At 40.4% G+C, this 24158-nt stretch overlaps 1 protein-coding gene across 1 annotated transcript in view; it reads left to right on the forward strand.

Moving 5' to 3' along the window:
* Positions 1-24158, forward strand: part of LOC110153344 (disco-interacting protein 2 homolog C) — a 304174-nt gene that overhangs the window by 128988 nt on the left and 151028 nt on the right. Inside the window, exon 2 of the mRNA XM_055151871.1 lies at positions 22735-22806. Within this exon, the coding sequence (XP_055007846.1) occupies positions 22735-22806 (72 nt within the window). The remainder of the gene's footprint in view (positions 1-22734; positions 22807-24158) is intronic.

Here is a 24158-nt window from a genome sequence, read left to right on the forward strand (position 1 = left end):
ATAAAATCAGAGACTAGGAACTGACATTTCATCATGAAAGGCAAATTATAGTAACAACAATAGAACAGAGAACAACAGACTGAATAGGCGTCTAGTATGTTAACATCACATATGTACAGTTCTTCAGATAACTAAAACATAAACAAGCACAATCAGAGAGAGCAACCAGGTCCCCATGAGGCATCGGTGGGGGCAGTTCATCACCATGAAAGCCGGCTTATGAGGAGCCCAGCCCATACCCCGGTTATGTGTGTGCCAACTTGTGTGATGATTGGGTGAATATTTTAGCCCGCAGATGGTTCAGAAATTGTTGAAATTGCCGATCCTTTATAATGGCGTGACCTTTCAATTGACCCGTATGACCTCAAATGACCTCAGATCGTCACGAAACGACATCGGGCACAGCGGCATGACCCACATACCAAATTTGGTGACAATCGGTCCATAAATGGCAGAACGGTGTCATTTCTGAGCAACTCGGCCACGACCTCCGGAGGTAAACAGAGCGTCACTTCCTCTTCTGTGTAGCTGTCATCAGACTCAGCATCAGTTCAAGTTAGAATTATTCCGGCCTTTCTGAATCCCGACAGTATGGTTTCGGTGTCACTGAAGTCCAGGCTTTGTCCATCCATCCAGTGACTTCCAGGAAAGTTGCATGGCGCATCCTCCCGGTTCCCGTGAAGCTGTGTTCTCTAACCCCACTTTCCATCAATCACTCACAAGTTTCTCGCTCACTGTAAACTTTCTTTCTGCTGCTCAATTACGGTTTTTAGCTGAATATTTTGCTACTTGCAGCAGGACAGAGGCTTTTCCTGCAGGAGACATGAAGAAAACTGACACACAAGCCTAGAGCACCCTCTCGTGGCTGTCAATCTGAAAATTTTAATGTAAGCCGCACCAGAGCATAAATCGCAGGAAACACCCAAACCATGAAAAAAAGTGCGACTTATAGTTCGAAAAATACGGTGGTCGAGAATTATGACAGTCCTGTTTTAGTCCTGGTTTAGACCTGATGTAGTCCTGCTTTAGTCTGAGTTTAGTCCTAGTTTAGAGCAAATTGGTCCAAAAATAGGGACACCTTGGACAATTTTGTAGAAATCCGCTGGGACATGGGACACAGGACTCAAAACTGGGTCTGTCTCAGGTAAACAGGGACGTCCGGTCACCCTAAGAGATCTGCCGTTATTTTAGCTCAACACACACTGCATCTTTATCCTCAGTACCTCCACAGATGCAGTCCTGCGCCCTCTGCTGGTGTGTTGTATTCGCCACAACAGCAAAACCCTGGAGGTATTTTCCGTTTAGCATCGTCATGTCTTTGAACAGAGCCTCGATAAATGATTTCTGACAGTTACGTATCATTTCAGACGGTCGGCTTGGGTAGTCGCTGGTTCTGTTCCCGTCACAGTGGCTTCTTTGTTGCGAGTCGGGTCAAAGGTCGGCCTCTGATGCTGCTGTTTGTTAGCTTTAACGTTAGAGGCTAAACCAGTCGGGTCGTAGGTGTCAGAGGGTGACGGAGGGGCTGGGGAAAAACACACTGTCATTGTGAGTTTAGCGCCTGAAGACAAACAGAATGTGATGGATCGACATGACCTATACCAGTAATTTACCGCTCAACTGATACTTTGGAGTCGGTGTCATCAACATTCCCTGGGCTGTGATGCTGACTGTAGGCCCTGAACTGTCTGAGGCTTTATTAAAACTTTCATCTGCTTTATTTTAACACAAAGAAGTGAACATAAAGAACCGACATAGCTGCTCACACATAACACCACAGACACAAGCTCCCGAGCATTCTAGCTGTTATTATTGAAGAAAAACTTACAAGAATTACAATGCATACAATATATACACAGTAAAATTGCAGGTTTTAGGTAAGGCCAAATATTTTCTGGACGAGAAAGCTCTACAGACACTTATTGTTCTTTAACCGCACCAGATTTGATGTACTGTGCTGAGATCTGGGGTAATAATAATAAAACAATATTGGAACCACTTTTCATATTAGAGAAAAGAGCACTATGGATAATTCATAACGTTGGGTTTTATGACCACACCGACCAGCTATTTAACACTTCAAACTATTTAAAACTTAAGGATCTGAAAAGCGAGCCAGGCTGGTGCCGCCTAATGCCTCCGCTCAATTTCGTTTCTCTCCATCGACTAGGTCAGGAATCGGACACTAGACGGTTTGCAAGAACCCTGGAAGTGTGAGTCTGGGCACCAGTCAATCAGCGAAGAGACACACATTCTGTTTTGGCAACGATTCCCAAGATCGAGGAAGAGAATGTTTGGTGAATTTTATCAAGGGGAAAGACGTTATTGTCCTTCTTCTTACGGGATTACTACAGGCTAAATCATGGCTGTGATACTAAAAAGTCTTTGTTAAACCACTTGTGCAAAGTTCATATGAAACACAAACATCTTACTCATCAAAACAGTGAAAATATTAAATAAATGAGTTTTCTTCCTCTGAACAAACAACAAAACTGTAGCTGTAACAAAATAAGTGAGTAAAATATACCAAAAAATACTCTTGGCAATATATCGATACAGCAGCCCCCGATATCAATACTGTATCATCACATTAAACATACGATATATCGATATTTAAATATTTTTGCACACCCCTACCAAGGACCATAAACGCTTTTATTGTTGAGAGGCTCCTGAAAATGTGTTGTTTGAATCCATTTTGTGTTTTTCTTGAGTTTTCAGACTTAAAACCTTTCCTGACAACGTTTGCTTGTGTGCATTGTGTCACCATGGTAACTCCTAAACATTCCACCATTGGAATTTAGGGGTGATATGATACGATATTGTCATGGTATGAACCTCACGGTACGATATTTGTTGCGATATCGTTGGGAAGCTCATGATAATGTGATATTCTCTACATAATAACAAGACTGACATTATATAAAATGCTTTGACCAGTCATTTGCTACATTTATTGTCATATTCTAGGGATGTAACAATATTCAAATCTCACAGTACGATATTATCACGATATGCATCTCACGGTACGATATTTATTGTGATATTTTGAAGAGGCTAATAATTTAAGATGGGACACTTTTTAGCTTTTAAAATACCTTGACAAGATTTTGTTGTGAATTATTACCATCATAATCCCAAGAATTCAATTAAAAAACATATTTCTTCTTGTTGTCTGCGCTGAAATGAATCATGGGATATGTAGTTCTCTGTGTTTATAAGCTGTTGCTACTATAAAACCATGTATTTAATCAAAGGAACTTGTGATTCGATATATTGTGACAGTCCACGATATTATTATAGGACTTTTGACAATACGATATTTTGGTTATTGTTACATCCCTATTGGAGATACATGTAGAACACCCCCAGCGTGATGTCACTGTAAAGTTTAAGATGAGCAAGTGAAAGAGCAGTGAAGTTGAAAAAAAGCAACTGCAGCTGCCTTCACCCACCTTCATGGACTACAAAACCCAAAGTCATGACGGGAAATGCAGTTGTAAACAGTCACAATTAATAATCTGACATTGCTTTTATTGTTATTCATTTTTTGTGAGATATGCCAGGCCCCATGAACAATTTCACTTTATGAATTAGCCTCTGCACTGCGCTGAGAGTCCAGAGCCAAGGACAGCATTCAATATCAAAGGTTAACACGAGTTATTTAAAGACGTGTTACTGTAGAGCTATCATTTACACATCCCATAATAATCCTGTGTGTGTAGTGCGCCCAGGGAAGTATAATAAGATCTGGAAGGTGAACCAAACATGGCGACGTATTGGTCCAGAGTTATTGACACGTAGGACAAAAATGATCTTTTCTTGGGCTTTACTTTGTCAGTGTTACGACAGAAACGTGCACAGAGCGATAACTAACTTTTAGACGCTTTGCAGGTACGGCTTTGTAAATTCACGATGTAAAAACAGAGCAGGATCCTCACAAAATCTGACCTTTGTGAAAGCTGTCGGTGCTCTGTCAGTTGAACGTGGGCAGGTTGTGTGAGTTGGAGCTGCAGGACTTTCATGGCGAGGGCACTAATCGAGTTCGCATCAGGACAGAGGGGAAGGCGTCTTATCCAGGGCTTATTATAGCTCCTTGAGTTAATGTACCTCGGTGACGCTGAGAGGGATCTGGCTGCAGACCTTCATCCAGACGACCCAGCCCGCACACTTCAACCAGGATTAAGCTCATGTGACTCGCCTCCACCCGCAGGTGCCGAAAAGTAAACAAAAGAGTGACCACGCCCACACAGAGCCACACAGAGCCACACAGAGCCACACAGAGCCACACAGAGCCACACAGAGCCACACAGAGCCACACAGAGCCACAGAGAGCCACACAGAGCCACACAGGGCCACACAGAGCCACACAGAGCCACACAGAGCCACACAGAGCCACACAGAGCCACACAGTGACACACAGACACACAGAGCCACACAGAGACACACAGAGACACACAGAACCACACAGAGCCACACAGAGCCACAGAGAGCCACACAGAGCCACACAGAGCCACACAGAGCCACACAGAGACACACAGAACACACAGAGACACACAGAGCCACACAGAGACACACAGAGACACACAGAGACACACAGAACAGACACAGAACACACAGAGACACACAGAGACACACAGAGACACACAGAGACACCACACAGAGACACACAGAACAGACAGAGACACACAGACAGACACAACAGAGACACACAGAGACACACAGAGACACACAGAGACACACAGAGACACACAGAGACACACAGAGACACACAGAGACACACAGAGACACACAGAGACACACAGAGCCTACAGGCAACACATTCATGGACAAAATACTTATCTTATTTGCATTTGTGTTCTGACAGTAGGGGTGTGCAGAAATATCAAAATATCAATATATCGTATCGTTTAATGTGATGATACAGTATTGATGTCATGGGCTGCTGTATCAATATATCACCAAGAGTATTTTTGGTATATTTTACTGAATTATTTTGTTACAGCTACAGTTTTGTTGCTTGTTCAGAGGAAGGAAACTCATTTATGTGACACATTTGACATTTTCAGTGTTTTGAGGATTAAAATGTTTGTGTTTCATATAGGATTTCATATATGGTATTACGGTATCCCGCGGTATCAAAAAGTAGCAACAGTATCAGTTACATTACAGTCATTTAAAAAATCTGCAGCGCATAAGGACCTAATATGATATTATAATTTATTGATGCCTGCATGTGTTTGCTCTGCAGAAATGAATGTGTGGTTGTATTTTCAATTGAATGCATCACAATTTAAAACGAATAGTATCTATAATGTTTCTTTTAACTGTGTGGGGAGATGACGTTCCATTAGTTTCATTCTGTTGTCACGTGACGCTCATAAGAGAGACCAAGACAAGACGGCAAGTCCAGACACAAGCGAATTGGTCCCAAAAAAAATACTAGTACTTCTGAAATTTGGCAGCAATTTGGCTTTAGGTGCACATTTTACAGAAACAAAACTTAAAACCACATGACTCATTTGCATAAACTATAAAATGCTGATAAAAACAGCTTTTTCCTTGATGTGGAATCTGCGTATCACCATATCACCGTTTTGGAAACCATCTGCATCTAGACATGTTGTTTCTGTGTCCGCAAGCCTTCCCTATCCACACAGGTTTGAGCATATTTGTTTACGTTTTACAGAAACAAAACTTAAAACCACATGACTCATTTGCATAAACTAAGTGCTCAAACAGCTCGCTATTGTGTGCTGATGTTCAGCTTCTGTCGGACTAAAGGACACGACTCAGTGGAATATGAGTGTTCTTTCTGTGACAGAGGGGTGTTCTGCTGATGGTGAGTCTGTTCTGTGTTTCTATCACATTGGAGATGGTTCATGTGAATCTTTTCATAGATTATAAGTCTGCAGGTCATACACATAGATCTTACAGCGGTGCGGCTTCGTAGTTTACCAAAGTCGTACTAAAACAGTTTGGTAACACAGTAACACCATATATCCCTGTAAAATCCTGAGAAGGTTTAACGGTATCAAAATTTGGATACTGCCCAACCCTAGTTTCATATGAACTTTGCACAAGAAGTGGTTTAATAAAAACTTTTAATATCACAGCCATGATTTAGCCTTTATTTTTTATTGAACCGTATCGAATTGATTTGAAATATATCGTATTGAATCGTATATAGAATCGTAAGCTCACTGTATCCAGATATGTATCGTATCGTGGTCTGTGTATCGAGGTATAAATCGTATCTGCAACTTCTGAATGATACCCAGCCTTATTTGACAAGGTTTAACATTTGTGAGAACATGTTTTAACCTGCTCCAACGATAACATTTAATCGCAAACTAAGGAAATAAGTGATAAAAGGTGTAATTAAATTGCTTATAAAGAGTAAACTCGTGAAAATATGTGGACATGGTGGAGTCTAGGGTCGTCTGGCTGACATATTTGTTGTTTACCATCGCTGCTGTACTCCAGATATAAACGTGCTAATGTTCCCAGCGCCCTGACTGACTGTACAAATCAATTCCCATGTTCCAAAGCATTAATGTGAACTTATATAAAAATGTCCTGCAGAGTGACAGTTACATAAAATCATTGCATGCCACGTCGTGTTGTCACTAATAACTAGCTTTGCATTAAGGCCACTGGAATAAAGGTTTGAATCGCCCTTTAGTCACGCTTTATATTTCAAAGAGCGGCACGTAGGCCTTTCTGTAAATATAATAGGCCTTTCTATAAATATAATGGAGTGTAACAGACTCATGACATGGACAGTGACCTATTGACCTACATGTTGGAACGAATCACATAAAATCACAAGACAGGACTTTCCTTCAACAACTTGCTTTACACAGTGAGTGTCGGAGTAAAGTGTAAGTCCTGACTCATCTTTTCCATCACTTTAAAGTTCCAGTTGTTAAAAATACAAATATAGAAGCTGACAGAGAGCTTTTTCTCAATGAAATGTGGATCCAAATTTGTTTCAAGTCAGATATAGTCGTGGATAAGGCTGGGTATCATTAAGAAGTTGCCGATACGATACATACCTCGATACATAAGCCGCGATACGATACATACCTCGATACAGTGAGCTTACGACTCAATACGATTCAGTACGATACATTTCAAATCAATTCAATACGGTTCAAGAAAAAATAGAGACTAAATCATGTCTGTGATACTAAAAGTCTTTGTTAAGCCACTTCTTGTGAAAAGTTCATATGAAGCACAAACATTTTAATCATCAGAACAGTGAAAATGTCAAATGTGTCGCATAAACAAGTTTCTTTTCACTAAACAAGCAACAAAACTGTAGCTGTAACAAAATAATTTAGTAAAATATACCAAAACAATACTCTTGGTGTTATATCAATACAGCAGCCCAAGAAATCAATATTGTATCAGCACATTAAATGATGCAATATATCTATATTTTGATATTTTTGCACACCCCTAGTCATGGAAAATGTTAAGAATTAATATCTAGTGTTGTCCTGAAACTAAATTTGGAATAGACTTGATACTCAGTAATAGAGCTCGTATCTGATATGAGCAAATAGTTCCCGAAATGGACGGGTTTGAACATTCTGAAATTTTACCGGCGGCTATGCGGATGGGTAGAGATTACACACAGGTGGGTCAGGACTAAACCAGGACTAAACCAGAGGGACTAAACCAGGACTAAACCAGGACTAAACCAGGACTAAACCAGGACTAAACCAGGTCTAAACCAAGACTAAACCAGGTCTAAACCAGGAATAAACCAGGTCTAAACCAGGACTAAACCAGGTCTAAACCAGAACTAAACCAGGTCTAAACCAGGACTAATCTTGGACTTAAGAGTGAGAACCCCAAGCCCACGGAGCAGGGTGTCCACAAAGTGCGATTGGGCGATGGCGGCGCTTACCTCCATGAGGTGCGGAGCTCTATGTCGGCCCTTTCGCCTACGGTCACCCGACAGTCTACACGGGCCAACTTCGAGCCCGTCTCGACAGTGAGTCCTGGTTTAGTCCTGGTTCAGTCCTGGAATCAGTCCTAGGTTAGTCCTGGGTTAGTCCTGGTTGAGTCGCATCTGTGAATTCGTGCTCGTACTGAAGAAAGTGTAACCGTTTCATTTCATTTCGTGATTGTAATTCTAGAAGTTGTAACTTTTCTGTTCAATTCAATATTCTGATTGATGCTTCAGCTGATGTAATGTAAGATGTAATGCAGGCATGTCCAAACTATGGTCCGTGGGCCAAATGCGGGCCTCAGATAATTTTTTCTTGGCCCTCAGGAGAATTGCAGGAGAATTGGCCCAGATTCCCTTGCATCAATGAAAAATTTACTTTTTTTTGCAAGTTTTTTGAAAATCTACCATGATAAAGCCAATATTTAATATTTAGTGTGTGGTTTTAAGGATCTTAGCATGAATAAAAACTGATGGCTCATTCTAACATTAAACATGCACATATTTCTATTATTCAGTGTATTGAGCACCAGTCTACGGCCCTCGATCAGCCCTCTGTGTTTAGATATGTGGCCCTCGATGAAAAAACTTTGGACACCCCTGATGTAATGTTAACGGGTCCAGATTTAACTTTGATATAATCCCGGGTTAACAGGTGGGTGCGGGTCTCCATAAATGTACTTGTGCAGGACTCTGTAAAAGATTACTTAAACGTGTGAATGAAACAAAACACAAGTCCAGGTCTGTTTTTGGGGACGTATCAGCATCATCGTACTTCATATAAGAACTTTAAACCATTGCCAAAAATAAAAATAACAAAAAGATAGCTGGATTCTCTCTTGTGAAAACACTTGAGACTGTCTGGAGCGTGTCATGGCTGCTGGCATCTTTCTGTAGCCTGTCTCATGCAAGTCAAATGCCGGCCCTCTGCATGCTAATGGAAACATGCAAATTTATACCATTCTCTACAACTATTTTTAGCTCCAAAACTAACAAAAGTCTGTGGCATTTATAACGAAAGGTTCAAAACAACCTTTAAAATGAAAATGTTTGGAAATCCCCATCAGAATGCCTGTGGTTTAGAGCAGAGCACCCCAACCTTTATAGAGCCACGGACCGGTTTAATGTCCGACAGTATTTCACAGACCAGGGACTACGGCAGCACGGCATGGTTTAGACCTGGTTTAGACCTGGTTTAGACCTGGTTTAGACCTGGTTTAGACCTGGTTTAGTCCTGGTTTAGACCTGGTTTAGACCTGGTTTAGACCTGGTTTAGACCTGGTTTAGTCCTGGTTTTAGACCTGGTTTAGTCCTGGTTTAGACCTGGTTTAGTCCTGGTTTAGACCTGGTTTACCTGGTTTAGACCTGGTTTAGACCTGGTTTAGACCTGGTTTAGACCTGGTTTAGACCTGGTTTAGTCCTGGTTTAGACCTGGTTTAGTCCTGGTTTAGTCCTGGTTTAGTCCTGGTTTAGACCTGGTTTAGACCTGGTTTAGACCTGGTTTAGACCTGGTTTAGTCCTGGTTTAGACCTGGTTTAGACCTGGTTTAGACCTGGTTTAGTTAGTCCTGGTTTAGACCTGGTTTAGACCTGGTTTAGTCCTGGTTTAGACCTGGTTTTAGTCCTGGTTTAGACCTGGTTTTAGTCCTGGTTTAGTGGTTTAGACCTGGTTTAGACCTGGTTTAGACCTGGGTTTTTAGACCTGGTTTAGGGTTTTAGTCCTGGTTTAGACCTGGTTTAGACCTGGTTTAGTCCTGGTTTAGTCCTGGTTTAGACCTGGTTTAGACCTGGTTTAGTTGGTTTAACCTGGTTTAGACCTGGTTTTAGACCTGGTTTAGTCCTGGTTTAGTCCTGGTTTAGTCCTGGTTTTAGTCCTGGTTTAGACCTGGTTTAGTTTTGGTTTAGACCTGGTTTTAGACCTGGTTTAGTCCTGGTTTAGTCCTGGTTTAGTCCTGGTTTAGACTGGTTTAGACCTGGTTTAGACCTGGTTTAGTCTGGTTTAGACCTGGTTTAGACCTGGTTTAGACCTGGTTTAGTTGGTTTAGACCTGGTTTAGACCTGGTTTAGACCTGGTTTAGACCTGGTTTAGTCCTGGTTTAGACCTGGTTTTAGACCTGGTTTAGTCCTGGTTTAGTCCTGGTTTAGTTTAGTTCCTGGTTTAGACCTGGTTTAGACCTGGTTTAGACCTGGTTTAGTCCTGGTTTAGACCTGGTTTTAGACCTGGTTTAGAACCTGGTTTAGACCTGGTTTAGTCCTGGTTTAGACCTGGTTTAGTCCTGGTTTAGACCTGGTTTTAGACCTGGTTTAGACCTGGTTTTAGACCTGGTTTTAGGGTTTACCTGGTTTTAGTCCTGGTTTAGACCTGGTTTAGTTTAGACCTGGTTTAGATTTTAGACTGGTTTAGCCTGGTTTAGACCTGGTTTAGACCTGGTTTAGTCCTGTTTAGACCTGGTTTAGTTTGGTTTAGACCTGGTTTAGACCTGGTTTTAGACCTGGTTTAGACCTGGTTTAGACCTGGTTTTAGTGGTTTAGTCCTGTTTAGACCTGGTTTAGTCCTGGTTTAGACCTGGTTTAGACTGGTTTAGACCTGGTTTTAAACCTGGTTTAGTCCTGGTTTAGATCTGGTTTATTTATGGGTTTAGACCTGGTTTAGATCTGGGTTTAGACCTGGTTTAGACCTGGTTTTAGGCCCGGTTTAGTCCTGGTTTAGATCTAGTTTATTTATGGTTTAGACCTGGTTTAGACCTGGTGTAGTCCTGTTTTGGACCTGGTTTAATCCTGGTTTAGACCTGGTTTTAGACCTGGTTGTTTAATCTTGGTTTAGACCTGGTTTAGACCTGGTTTAGATCTTATTTAGACCTTATTTAGACCTGATTTAGTCCTGGTTTAGTTCTGGTTTAGAGATGCATATGGGAGCAGGGGCTTTGCACTTTCGCTGCTCAGTACCAAACGACCCAGGACCTGGTACCGGCCGCGTCTCGGGGGTTGGGGGACACCTGGTTTAGAGGCGACATTACATCAGAACTTCCCAATTTTTGTCATGTTAAAGGTGCATTGTGTAACTTTTCTTGGAGGACCTGTCAAACTCTTTTCACTGTGGAGATGTTATTAATTTGTCAGGCATGTTTCACCGTTTTTTTTCTGTTTTTGAGCTAGAAAACCACCTGTACTTGAATAAATGTGAGTATAAATCATTTGAAATACATAAGTAAGAATAAATAAAAGTGACACATTGCAGCATTAATGTGAAAATGTTTGGAAATCCCCATTAGAATGCCTTTGGTCTCTAGACTACATTACATCAGACACCCCGACTTCGGTCACGTTAAGATCATTTTGTGCAGCGGAAATCTCTGGAGAAATCTGAGCTGATTGAATTTGACAGTGTGTGTGTGTGTGTGTGTGTGTGTGTGTGTGTGTGTGTGTGTGTGTGTGTGTGTGTGTGTGTGTGTGTGTGTGTGTGCGTGTGTGTGTGTGTGTGCGCGTTGTTGCCGTTCCGTGGCCTTCTTTCTTGTTGTTGGTAATTAAATGACTGAATTTATTTCTGCTATGTGTATTTTGTCTACTTCCTGTTGATGGTGGTCGTCATGGTAACTGGTTATAATGGGAGGAATAGGAAGATGGTGATGGGACTTTAAGATGTGAGTGTGTGGTTTATTCACACAAACACAAAACACACAACTTCAAAACTGGGACTAAACCAGGACTAAACCAGGACTAAACCAGGACTAAACAGGACTAAACAGGAACTAGAACAAGGACTACTAAACCAGGACTAAACCAGGACTAGAACAGGACTAGGACTAAACAGGAGACTAAACCAGACTAACAATAAGGACTATAAACAGGAGACCAGGACTACACCAAGACTAAACAGAAAACCAGGACTAAACAGAGACTAAACCAGGACTAAAACCAGACTAACTAGGACCAGACTAGACTAGGGACTAGACCAGGACTAGAACCAGGACTAAACCAGGACTAAACAGGACTAGAACAGGACTAGACCAGGACTAAACCAGGACTAAACCAGGACTAGAACAGGACTTAGAACCAGGACTACCAACCAGGACTAGACTAGAGGACTAAACAGACTACTAAACAGGACTAGAACTAGACAGGACTAGGACTAAACTAGAACTAGACAGGACTAAACCAGGACTAGTTGTAAACTAATAAACAAATATCTCTAAATATAATGCAAAACTAATCAACCAATCAAAAATCATTTCAATTTCTTTCAATTACTGAAAATTTGTGGACCTACTCAAGAAAAATACATGGATAAAAATGTACTCTATTACAAGTCGGCCTACAAAATATCATTACTGCCCAAAAATAAATAAATAAATAAATAAATCTTAGCCCTACAGTAACTTTTTAACAGTTTTTTTTTCTTTTTCCTAAATGTAATCCCCCCAAAGTGGACTGGATTACAGTTACTTGAGTATTTGTACGTTGTTTTTTCCTGCGCTGACATACTTTCTAAAGCTGCCGTTGTGGCTCTGTTTTATTGGACTCCACACTGAGCGACTGTGACGTCTCCAGATTCATTTCAAACGGGGATGTTCCATTAAAGTCACATGGCAGACGCGTTCATTTCCTCTGATCACATGTGCCTCAATAAAAGACCCAAACATGAAATCCTGTAAACGCCGCTCACTCTGACAAGTTTATCACTCTGTTTTTATTTGAAAAGACGAGATCCGGAGCCAGATGAGCCCACCCTGGAGCTCAATTCAATTTTGATACTTGAAAACTAAAAAAAAAAACAAAAAAAAAAACAGAAAACCATTTTGACATAAATTTTTTGACTAAATATTGATTTAAATGTTCTTTTTTATTTCTTCTGCTATTTTATGTCATATGTTTGCTTAGAATTGCGAACACATAACATATTTAGATCACTATATTACCTTTAAATGTTACGAAAATGCTATCATTCTTCAAAAACAATGTAGTAATTTTGTGTTTTATAAGGTTGACTTTCATATTTTTGGTGCTTTGAGCGAAAAAAACAACAACAAAAAACAAGTTTGCGTCAGGTTTGTGAAGTTGTAGTGTATTGTTTTGAATCATGCTATGTAGGGCTGGGTATCATTAAGAAGTTGCCGATACGATACATACCTCGATACATAGGCCACGATACCATACATGTCTCGATACAGTGCACTTTTGTTTCAGTACGATATATTTCAAATCGATTCGATACGGTTCAATAAAAAATAGAGGCTAAATCATGTTTGGAATTTTGGACACAGGGCCTCATTTCCTAGTGAGCCAGAGTGTTGGAGACGTGTGGAGACACTTTTTGAAATATTCCATCCAGTCCTTGTATTTGCAGAGGTCACTGGTGCTAGACTAGTGCATGTCAATGGCCATAGTTATGCTGCCACTAAAAACAGTCTTACCCACTCCACAAAACACCTGAAACAAATCTATTATTACACCAGACTGTCCATGTCTGTGTTGATAGAATAATGTTTGAAATGAAACTAACCTTGAATTGCATGAATCTTCACATGTTCAGGGACTATTTTCTCATATATCAGTCCGCCGCTACCAAACTTTCTATCAAGAAGTACAACTCACTGCTGCTGCTCAGACAGAAATCCTTCAAATGCAACATTGGTTTTACTTCTAAAGTTTTTCTATCGACACAGACAGTCACATGGACAGTCTGGTGTAATAATAGATTTGTTTCAGGTGTTTTGTGGAGTGGGTAAGACTGTTTTTAGTGGCAGCATAACTATGGCCATTGACATGCACTAGTCTAGCACCAGTGACCTCTGCAAATACAAGGACTGGATGGAATATTTCAAAAAGTGTCTCCACACGTCTCCAACACTCTGGCTCACAAGGAAATGAGGCCCTATGTCCAAAATTCTGAACCTTCCCTATTAACCACTTCTTGTGCAAAGTTCATATGAAACACAACATTTTTTATCTTCAAAACAGTGAAAATGTCAAATGTGTCCCATAAGCGACTTTCCTTCCACTAAACAAGCAACAAAACTGTAGCTGCAACAAAATAATTTAGTAAAATATACCAAAAAACACTCTTGGCGATATATCGATACAGCAGTCCACGATATCAATACTGTATCATCACATTAAACGAGATGATATATTGATGTTTTGATATTTTGATATTTGTGGGCATTGCAGCAGATGGAGGGTCAAACGGGTCTTTTTTTTAGGATTTACGGGCCCAGAATTGGACCCTCTTCCTATTACGCTATATTAGGGGGGGCCCCATATGAGGCTTCTTACCCCGGGCCCCCAGATTTCTATGGACGTGCCTGTGGGTGGGCGTTGGTAGATGTAGATATGGCATGAGCTGTGGACAGAATCAGCTCATTGTAAGGAAGAATCGTGCCCAGGAGAGACAACCTCAAAAAAACTGGATTTTGCATAATTACCCTCTGTTTTGTTGGAGCTGCTGTCTCATTTCTTCGAGTCTGTATCAGTTTTTCTCGTGTTTGTGAATGAGAGCAGACAGCGTTGTTTACTCAGCACTTTTACAGCAGGTGAAAGCAGCTCTGAGCCTGCAGCGCTCCTGTTGTGTCCGTGTGTGTTCTGTGTGTGTGTGTGTGTGTGTGTGTGTGTGTGTGTGTGTATGTGTGTGTATGTGCAGCAGGTGACTCAGCTCCAGTGTAAACAGTGAGCTCAGTCTCAGGGCCCTGCAGGTTCACCTCCTCCTGTATGTACTGACGGAATATTGTGTTTGGGTTTCAGCAAAACTGCCTGATGCAAGACTGATATGTGCACCAGGACTAGACAGGGACTAGACCAGGACTAGATCAGGACTAAAGCGGGACTAGACTAGGACTAGACCAGAACTAAAGCAGGACTAGACCAGGACTAAAGCGGGACTAGACCAGGACTAAAGCAGGACTAGACCAGGACTAAAGCAGGACTAGACCAGGACTAAAGCGGGACTACACCAGGACTAGACCAGGAATAAGGTGGGACTAGACCAAGACTAGACCTGGACTAAACAGGACTAGACCAGGACTAAACCAGGACGAGATCAGGACTAAACCAGGACTAGACCAGGACTAAACCAGGACTAGACCAGGACTAAAGCAGGACTAAAGGACTAGACAGGACTAGACCAGGACTAGACCTAGACCAGGACTAGACCAGGACAAGTCCAGGAGATGGTGATCTGAAATCATCAAATTTTGCACAAGGTTAGGTTTCAGCCACAGTGATGTACCATATTTTTCAGAGTAAAAGTCGCACAAGCCAATAAATGTGTAATGACGAAAAAAAAAACATATATAAGTTGCACTTTTTGAGGGAAATGTATTTTATAAAATCAGAGACCAGGAATTGACATTTCCTGTTGAAAGTCAAGTTCTAGTAATAACAATAGAACGTCACATATGAACAGTTCTTCAGATAAACTATAACATAAACAACAGAACAAGTTTACCAAACTCTCCATCTCACTCCAAATCACGTTGCACTTGTTAAAGAGCTTCCTTTTCTGTGTTCTTCATTCGTGCTTTCCACCAGTCCCTCTCAAGTTTCTCACTCACTCCAAACTTTCTTTCTGCTGCTTGATTACTGTTTTCGGCTGAATATTTCACTACTTGCAGCAGGACAGAGGCTTTTTCTGCAGGAGACATGTACAGTAGAGTGAAGTGTCAGTGGTACAGGAGGAACAGGAGCAGCAGATACTGACACACAAGACTAGAACCTCTCGCCACTGTTAGGGTGAAAATCCCGTATTTTCCGGGCTATTAGGTGCTCTGGATTATAAGGCGCACTGTCATTAAATGGTCTATTTTTGAACTTTTTTCACAAATAAACCACACGGGACTTTAAATGAAACACAACAGTGTGATGGGTGAGTGGTTTTGTTTGTTTGTGGCGTTCACGGTGACTCTGGGCTTTGTTCAGTTGTGGCGTGTAGGGAGGGGGCTGTCTGGGACCAACGGATTGTCGGTGTGTTCGCAGTGACTCAGTTGTTCAGTTGTGTCTAGAAGTGCAACTTATAGTCTGAAAAATACGGTAGTTGTTTCTTTTGATGTTTTAAACAGAGATATAAAAATCCACACTTTTCACTGTATAAATGGACATAGTAACCCATTACCCACTGCGTTCCAAATAGGAAATGTTCATGGAGAGCTTCTGGCTCCGTCAACTCTGTTTCCTTGACTTTACATTGAAAAATTTCCGCTGGACTCTCTGTAAGTGCTGCTGTGATCCTCGTCATTTTGGTCTTAAAAGATTCATATTAACCCGCTCTACATGATCCTGGTGTTCTTATTTTTATTTTATGTTTTGTACGTAAATCAGTTCCTTTTCCTACCCTAACCGCCAACGCTTTTCATTCCTGTAATCCACTTCTGTTTCTAGTCTGTGGCTCTAGGGAGGGCTGGTATTGTTGTTTCTTCTTTCGTATTGATCACAAGCTCCTGAAAATGCGTCGTTTAAATCCATTTCTTGAGTTTTCAGACTATATTAAAACATTTTCCGCAGTGTTTTCTAATGTGTGCATTGTGTCTCCATGGTATCCGCTGAACAATCCACCGCAGAGTCACCGCGAAGTATCAATAGCGGCTGTATCCGAAAGCCACAGTGTATTGAAATTCTACTACAAAAAAAACGGTTATTTCTCGTCTCTAACCAAGTGACGCAGGTAATGATGATGAGTTGAGTTTACACACACGCTGAGAGCAGGTCTGAGTCAGTGCTCTGGCTTCGTGCGCTCTGTGTTTTGTGCCTGTATAAGGTAATGGGGGCCTCCGCTGTCTCGTGCTGCAGCTGGGAGTGTAAAATGTAAACTATTTAGCCAAAACAGGCATCCATCTCTCTCCTCTGTTACACAAGTTCCCCTCGACCAGAGCCGGAGAGCGAGCGCAGACGCACGTGGAATTTAAAAAAGGCGATTTAAATATTTATTTTGTAACCTTGAAACCAGGTATTAGAAAGTTAGTGGGGAAAGTGGAGTCAAGATAATCTCTCAGGGTTTTCGAGTAAACTTCTCTTCTGCTGTGCTGTCGGTGTCAGGTTATAGATGGTTTTATTCTATGTGTACTCGATAATGCTTTAAAACAATGCTGAGGGTTAGGGCCTTTATTGCAGAGTTTGCATATTCTCCTTGTGTCTATGTGAGCTCCCTCATCAACCCAAAACAGGCCCAACAGATACAATTCTCTTCCAATTGCAAATCTTAGGAAAACCTGACTAATTTCACCATTGTACATGTATCATTTTGATGTCTGACACTAATAACTGGAGAAAGGTTTATGTTTTATTGGCATCTAACACAGGATGACCACATTTTCAAAATCAAAAACTGGGACACTCCTGGTATGATGTTGTAATAATAATAAAATTGTGAAACGAGTGCGTAATTAATGAAAACTTTTCTGTACTCGGCCCATTCACGACTAGTCACATTTTATTTGTGTTTTGGTCGTTTTTAAGCAGCTTTTCTATATTTTACTTAAACAAATGGCAATTTATGTCTCTCTTTACTGTTGGCAAGGATCAATTGGACAAAAATAGGGACACCTGGGACATTTCTTGTATAAAACTGGGATAAATCAGTGGTTTTGGATAAATCTGCTGGGACAGGGGACACAGGGCTCAGAACTGGGACTGTCCAGAATAAATAGGGACGTCTGGTCATCCTAATCTAACTGTACTTCATCTAAGGGTGGTTGCTGTGGCTCTGTTATATACAAAATTTCTTATGACCGATGAAACTAGCAACTCTCTGACATTTTCGTTTTGTAAAAGTAGCTCACTGGAGGAAAAAGGCTGGAGACCCCTGATTTAGAATGAGTCAAACTTGCACCAGTTTGCAGTAAAAAAGTTCTATTTGATCATTTGGGTCAATTCAGCAGGAGGCTTAAGGGCCATAGTTTGGACACCACTGTCTTAAATGAACACTATGTAGCCTGAACTCTAAAAAAAAATAATAAATTAGAATCACAACTGTTTGTAATAACAGATAGACTACACACACGTTTTCTCAGTTTCACACGTTGTCTCAGGCCTCATGTGAAGCTCAGAACCTCCAGAATCCACTCACTGAGCTGCAGAGGCTGAACTAGCACTGAATAATATTTGGCTGCAAGTGCTGGGGTTTAGTAGCCAGGTTGGTGCCAACTAGTGCCTCTGCTTAATTTCATTTCAGAATCAGAATACACTACACAGTTCGCACAAACCCTGGAAGTGCGAGTTCGGGCATCAGCCAATCAGCGAAGAGCCATATATTCTGTGTTGGCAATGATTCCCGAGATCGAGGATTTAAAGCCAGAACAAAGAGAATGTTTGGTGAATTTTATCAAGAGGAAAGACGTTTTTGTCCTTCTTCCTACAGGATTTGGGAAAAGCTTAATATACCAGTTAGTCCCGTTAGAGGTGCATTACATACATCACGACCAAATAGCAGCGATCGGTTAAATAAAAAAAGTACCAGCCTACCATCGAGCGAACGAATCCTAATGCTGTGAGTGAAACTGGCTGATGGATCAGACTAGGAATTTAGGTAGTGACTGTTTTGAGCATGTTCATCTTGTATCTGGTGGACACAGACAGGTCATGTTTATGGAATTTTTGAATTAAATTGGGCCTGAGTAGTACTTGGATGGGAGGCCACAGGGAATTCCAGGTGGGGCGCCAGTGGCAAAAAAAAAAAATCTGTCGTTGTGTCCTTAGGCTTTTTTGGGTATCTTGAAAGGCACTATATAAATGCAATCAATCAATCAATCAAAATCATATACAGTTCCTTTAACTTCTGGGATGATGGATAATGCATAAACTAAAATAATTTCTAAAGTGTATAATTTGACTGTGTTGGTCCATAGTAGTTGAATTATGTCACTAGTTGCTGGGCAGATTTGGCACTTGTCTTAAAGTCACACAGAGGGCTGTGTGAAATATGTATACTTCTGTCCATAATTTATAGGAATGATGTGTATGCTGTGGTGCGAGGTCAGGGAATATTTTACCCACGAGGAGAATCGAGATGCCAATATAGACAACGTATAGATTCTTATACTGTGTTTACATCGTGCGGTACAGGAGGACAGTACACTAAAACAACGAAAGGGACGGGACGGACTCAGACTTGATAGAAAACACAGATGCTTTTATTTATGAAAACAAAACTTTTTCTCTTTTCAGTGAATGAGCTCCTTATCTGATCACACAAACTCAGTGTCCATGTCTGATTTTGTGTGAGCCATGAAGCAGCGTCATGTCATTTAAATTAGAAAAACAAGCTTGACTAATTATAATAAAAATTTTCTTGGCTCTGGTTCCAATTCTCTTTCTGCTGAAAAAAACATGGCCCCCTCTCTGTAGCTGCTGCACTGAGCCTCATTTTTGGTCTTAAAATGTTCATATTAACTCGCTCTACATAATCCGTGTATCATTTGTTTTCGTCATTATTTGTCTCCAAAACCAAAATGAAAAAACGCATAACAATTTGTGTTTTCATTGTTCAATTTTATGTTTAAATCAATAATGGAAAAAACGGATAATAGCTGTTTTTTCATGACTTAAACTGCGATGCCGAACTTTTGTGCAGCATGTAGACTGAACCAGGACTAAAACAGGACTAAAACAGGACTAAAAAACAGGACTGAACAGCTCTAAACCAGAACTGAACCAGGACTAAACCAGGTCTCAGTCCTGGTCTCAATCCCCGTCTCAGTCCCGGTCTCAGTCCCGGTTGGTCCCAGTCTGGTCTCGGTTTCCTGATCACCCGACAGTCTACACTGGCGCATGTCTGGACCAGTCCCGATACTCCTGGTTTAGTCCTGGTTTAGTCCTGGTTTAGTCCTGGTTTAGTTCTGGTTTAGTCTTGGTTTAGTCCTGGTTTATTCTTGGTTTAGTCCTGGTTTATTCTTGGTTAAGGACTGAGACCATGACCAGACCAGGACTAGGACTGGGACTGAGACCAGGACTCAGACTAGGACTGAGACAAGTTTAGACCTGGTTTAGAGCTGGTTTAGACCTGTTTTAGTCCTGGTGTAGTCCTGGTTGAGTCCGGTGTTGCAGTTTAAGTCACGTAAACAGGAAACGGCCTTTATCCGTTTTTTCAATTATTCATTTAAACACAAAATCGAAAAATGAAAAAACAAATCATTATCCATTTTTTGTTTTTTGAGACAAATAATGAAGAAAACACTGTTTTTTAAATTTTCTTATTTTTGATTTTATATTGAAAAACTAATGAACGAATGACACATGTCAATGTTTTTTTTTAAATACATTTCTGTAAATCAAGATATGAACATTAATAACAAACAAATCATGGACCTTTTTTTCAGAAGTTGCTCCTGCTAGAACTACTTCTTACTTCTTACTAACTGGAACGGAGCATTATCCACAACAGCCTCTCTCTGGATTGGCTCTTTGGTTGCTATGATACTCGCGGTTAGAAATCCAAATAAGGCACTCGGCTCCAAATTCGCCCTTATAACTCTTGGCCTTGATGAGCTTCATTTGACTGGACATTACACTCCCTCTGTCCACTTCTTTATCCGCTCTCTGGTTTTATATTACTGGCAAATATTTACTTGTGCTGTGTTTGCTATCCATCTGTTATTCTGAGAAGTGTTGTGTTTACCTTGACATTTAAAAATTGACGCTATTAAATCACTAAAATGTCACTTAAAAATCAATATGTTTCAGAATGTTATACTTTTCCCCATTTGCTCGTCTTGTGCAAAAACACAAATTCAGCCTGTCCATTTTCTCAAACGCTCGTCTAGTTTTGATTACCCTCTGACAGCTGGGTCCTGATTGGCTGATGGAGGACTGTCTCTGTGAGTGACGGCAAATCTGATTGGTCCAGTTTTGTGCACATTTATTTGACTGACATGTTCATTTCTCATTCACTTCACTCTTAATCATATCCGTCTTACACTGTCATAGAAACGTACGAGCTTTGCAGAACTGGCCTGTTTATTCAACGCCCCGTACCTGATGCATCTGAGCAAAATGTGTCTTTCCCCAGTGTCTCGGTACGATATTATCTTAATATGCATCTCACGATACAATATTTATTGTGATATTTTGAAGAGGCTAGTGTAACTGTAGGTAGGACATGTTTCTGATTTTAAAATACCTTGACAAGATTTTGGTGTGAATTTTTTCTGTCATAACCCCATGAATTCAAGTAAAAAACATATTTATTTATGTTGTTTGCACTGAAATGAGTCATGGGATATGTAGTTCCCGATGTTTAGAAGCTGTTGCTACTATAAAACCTGCATTTAAGCAAAGGAAGTTGTAATTCGATATATTGTGAGACTTTTGACAATACGATATCATAATATTTCGGTTATTGTTACATCCCTATTAAGCAGCTCTCAAGGTCAAAATAAGTCTGCTGTGTACTCTGCATCTAGTTTTTTATTGTCCGATAATCAGGAAGTGCGTGTTAGCATGTTATTTGTGGTTCGCTTTAATGTGACAGAAAAACTCTGCATTGGTCTCTGAAAGTTGTAAAGAGCTCTTCTAAACTCATCATGGTGAATAATTTTGATGTTCTGAATGCATAAGGTAAATGAAGAAGAACTTTGGATCACTGCAAACCCTTTAAAATTAACTAGTTCTGTTTTTCCACATTTTTAAGACAAAAACAACAACACAATTCCAAACAGGGGCTCAGGCAAGAGCAGCTGTGTAACAGTGTGTACCTACTGATCCGAATCCCACTCTCAACATAAACATAGTGTATTTTTCGGACTATAATTCGCTCCGGTGTAAAAGTCACACCAGCCAAAAAATGCATAATGAAGAAGAAAAAACATATATAGGTTGCACTTTTTTGGGGAAATATATTTTATAAAATCAAAGACCAGGAACCGACATTTCCTGTGTAAAATCAAGTACTAGTAATAACATTAGAACAGAGAACAACAGACTGTTAACGTCACATATGAACAGTTCTTCAGATAAACTATAACATAAACAACAGAACAAGTTTACCAAACTCTCCATCTCACTCCAAATCACTAAATCCAATCAATTCTTCATCCTCGGTGTCACTTCTGAACAACTCCACGACCTCCGGAGGTAAACAGAGCGCCACTTCCTCTTCTGTGTATCTGTAGCAGACTCAGCATCAGTTCCAGTTAGAATTATTCGGGTCTTTCTGAATCCTGACAGGATGGTTTTGGTGTCACTGAAGTCCAGGCTTTGTCCATCCATCCAGTGACTTCCAGGAAAGTTTCATGATGCATCCTCCCAGTGTCACAAGTTTCTCTCTCACTTCAAACATTCTTTCTGCTGCTCGATTACCATTTTCGGCTACTTGCAGCAGGACAGCGGCTTTTCCTACAGGAGACATGTGCAGTAGAGTGAAGTGACAGTGGTACAGGAGGAACAGGAGCAGCAGATACTGACACACAAGACTAGAGCCTCTCACGGCTTCAGAGTGAAAATAAGAGTATAAGTCGCAGGAAACACCCAAACCATGAAAAAAAGTGTGACTTATAGACCAAAAAATACAGTACTTGTTTGACAGTCAATTCCACTGATTCACAGTTTGGCGGTGTGATTCTAGCTCCCACAGATGAATGCTCTTGTTGTTTCCTTGGGCAAAACACTTAACCCGCCTCGCCCCTGGTGCCTAAACTGGTGTATGAATGTGTGTGAATGTGTGTGGTTTCTTGATATAAAACACTCTGAGCCTTGAAGGTGGAAAAGCGCTGTATAAAGATATGACCCATTTTACCAAATCCTATATCTGCTGCATTCCTGATCTGAATATCCTCTGTTTTTGTTTGTCTGTTGCAGGTGACATCACACAGAAGGGCTATGAGAAGAAACGCTCCAAGCTGATCGGATCCTATCTGCCCCAGTCTCCAGGTACAAAACCACTACACTTTATTTTCATTAGGACGCTCGGTTTCTGGGTCAAAAGATGCATTCATGTCCCGCTTACACAACAGATAAAGGATTTCTTGTTCTGCTGCTCTGTTTTAAACCAGCTGACTAGTGTAATCGAATCAGTTTGAGGCTACTAAAAATAACAACATTATGTGGCCACTATTGTGCTGTGTCTCCATTTGAACCCAGTGACTTTGTATGACTGTGTTCTTATGGCCTTTGTCATTTAGCAGACTTAAAGGTCTTATATCACGCAGAACTGACTCCTGTGAGCTTTAAGTCACGTTATAATGTTGTCACCTCATCAAAAACAGACCTGGAGTTGTGTTTTGTTTCATTCACACATTTGTCTGTCTATGGCCCTATCCACACTAGTTCGTATTCGAGTGATTTTGGTTGTGGATGCAGTGTTCGTTCACACTAATCTGATTGAAAACGGCTCCAGAGACGGAACGATCTGGTGCCTCCAGCTCCCACGAATTCATCTGAGTACAGATCTGATCAGGTGTAGTATAGCATTTTGACCCCACAGTGAGGTGACCCCGGGGTCAACATACCATATAGTATTTTGACCCTGGGGTCAGAATCCTGTTATAGTATGTTGACCCCCCCTATAGAATATTGACCCCCTCATGAAAATCTACATTTTATTAATAAAGAACTTGAATTCTATAGAAAAATGTTGAATATTAATACTATATCTGCAAATTAAAACATATTGACATATTTAAAAGTGTTTTTTGAAGAACTCAGATGTATTTCTTATGTTGATTATAACTTTTGAATGTTAAAAATGACTTAGTTGTTTAAACATATTTGACTGAAAATGAGATAAGTAGTTATTAATGAGTTAGATAATCAAAGTGATGTATAATGATTCAGAATCTTGTTTAAATAAACAGAGGTGATCAATTGAGTAGTTAAATAGGGGATATGAGAAGATGTAATTACACAACATGACCAAATTCAAGGTCATTATTCTTTCAAACCATTGCCTAAATTGACATTATGATGAAGGATTATCTGAACATAACAAACTAAAAACCATAACAATGTAAAATACAATATAAAAAGTGACCAGATTGCTCTGTATATGCAATTTGAACAATATGTTACATTTACACAAAATACCAAGTCGTTCTCCATCAAAACATTCCTTAAAATACCTTAAAAGAAAGTGAATATGGAGCAATATATAATAAAAGTCAATGACAGGAATAAGGAATGAGGAATAATGATCAGATAAGTAACTACTAAAAAAAAAAGTAAGGGGAGTCCAAATCCTATAGGGGGGTCAGTTTACTATAGCGCTATGTTGACCAAAATACTAT

Source organism: Boleophthalmus pectinirostris, unplaced genomic scaffold (genome assembly GCF_026225935.1).
Source record: "Boleophthalmus pectinirostris isolate CB_2022bp ecotype Guang Dong unplaced genomic scaffold, ASM2622593v1 HiC_scaffold_16, whole genome shotgun sequence".
In the NCBI taxonomy this organism is placed as follows: Eukaryota; Metazoa; Chordata; class Actinopteri; order Gobiiformes; family Gobiidae; genus Boleophthalmus; species Boleophthalmus pectinirostris.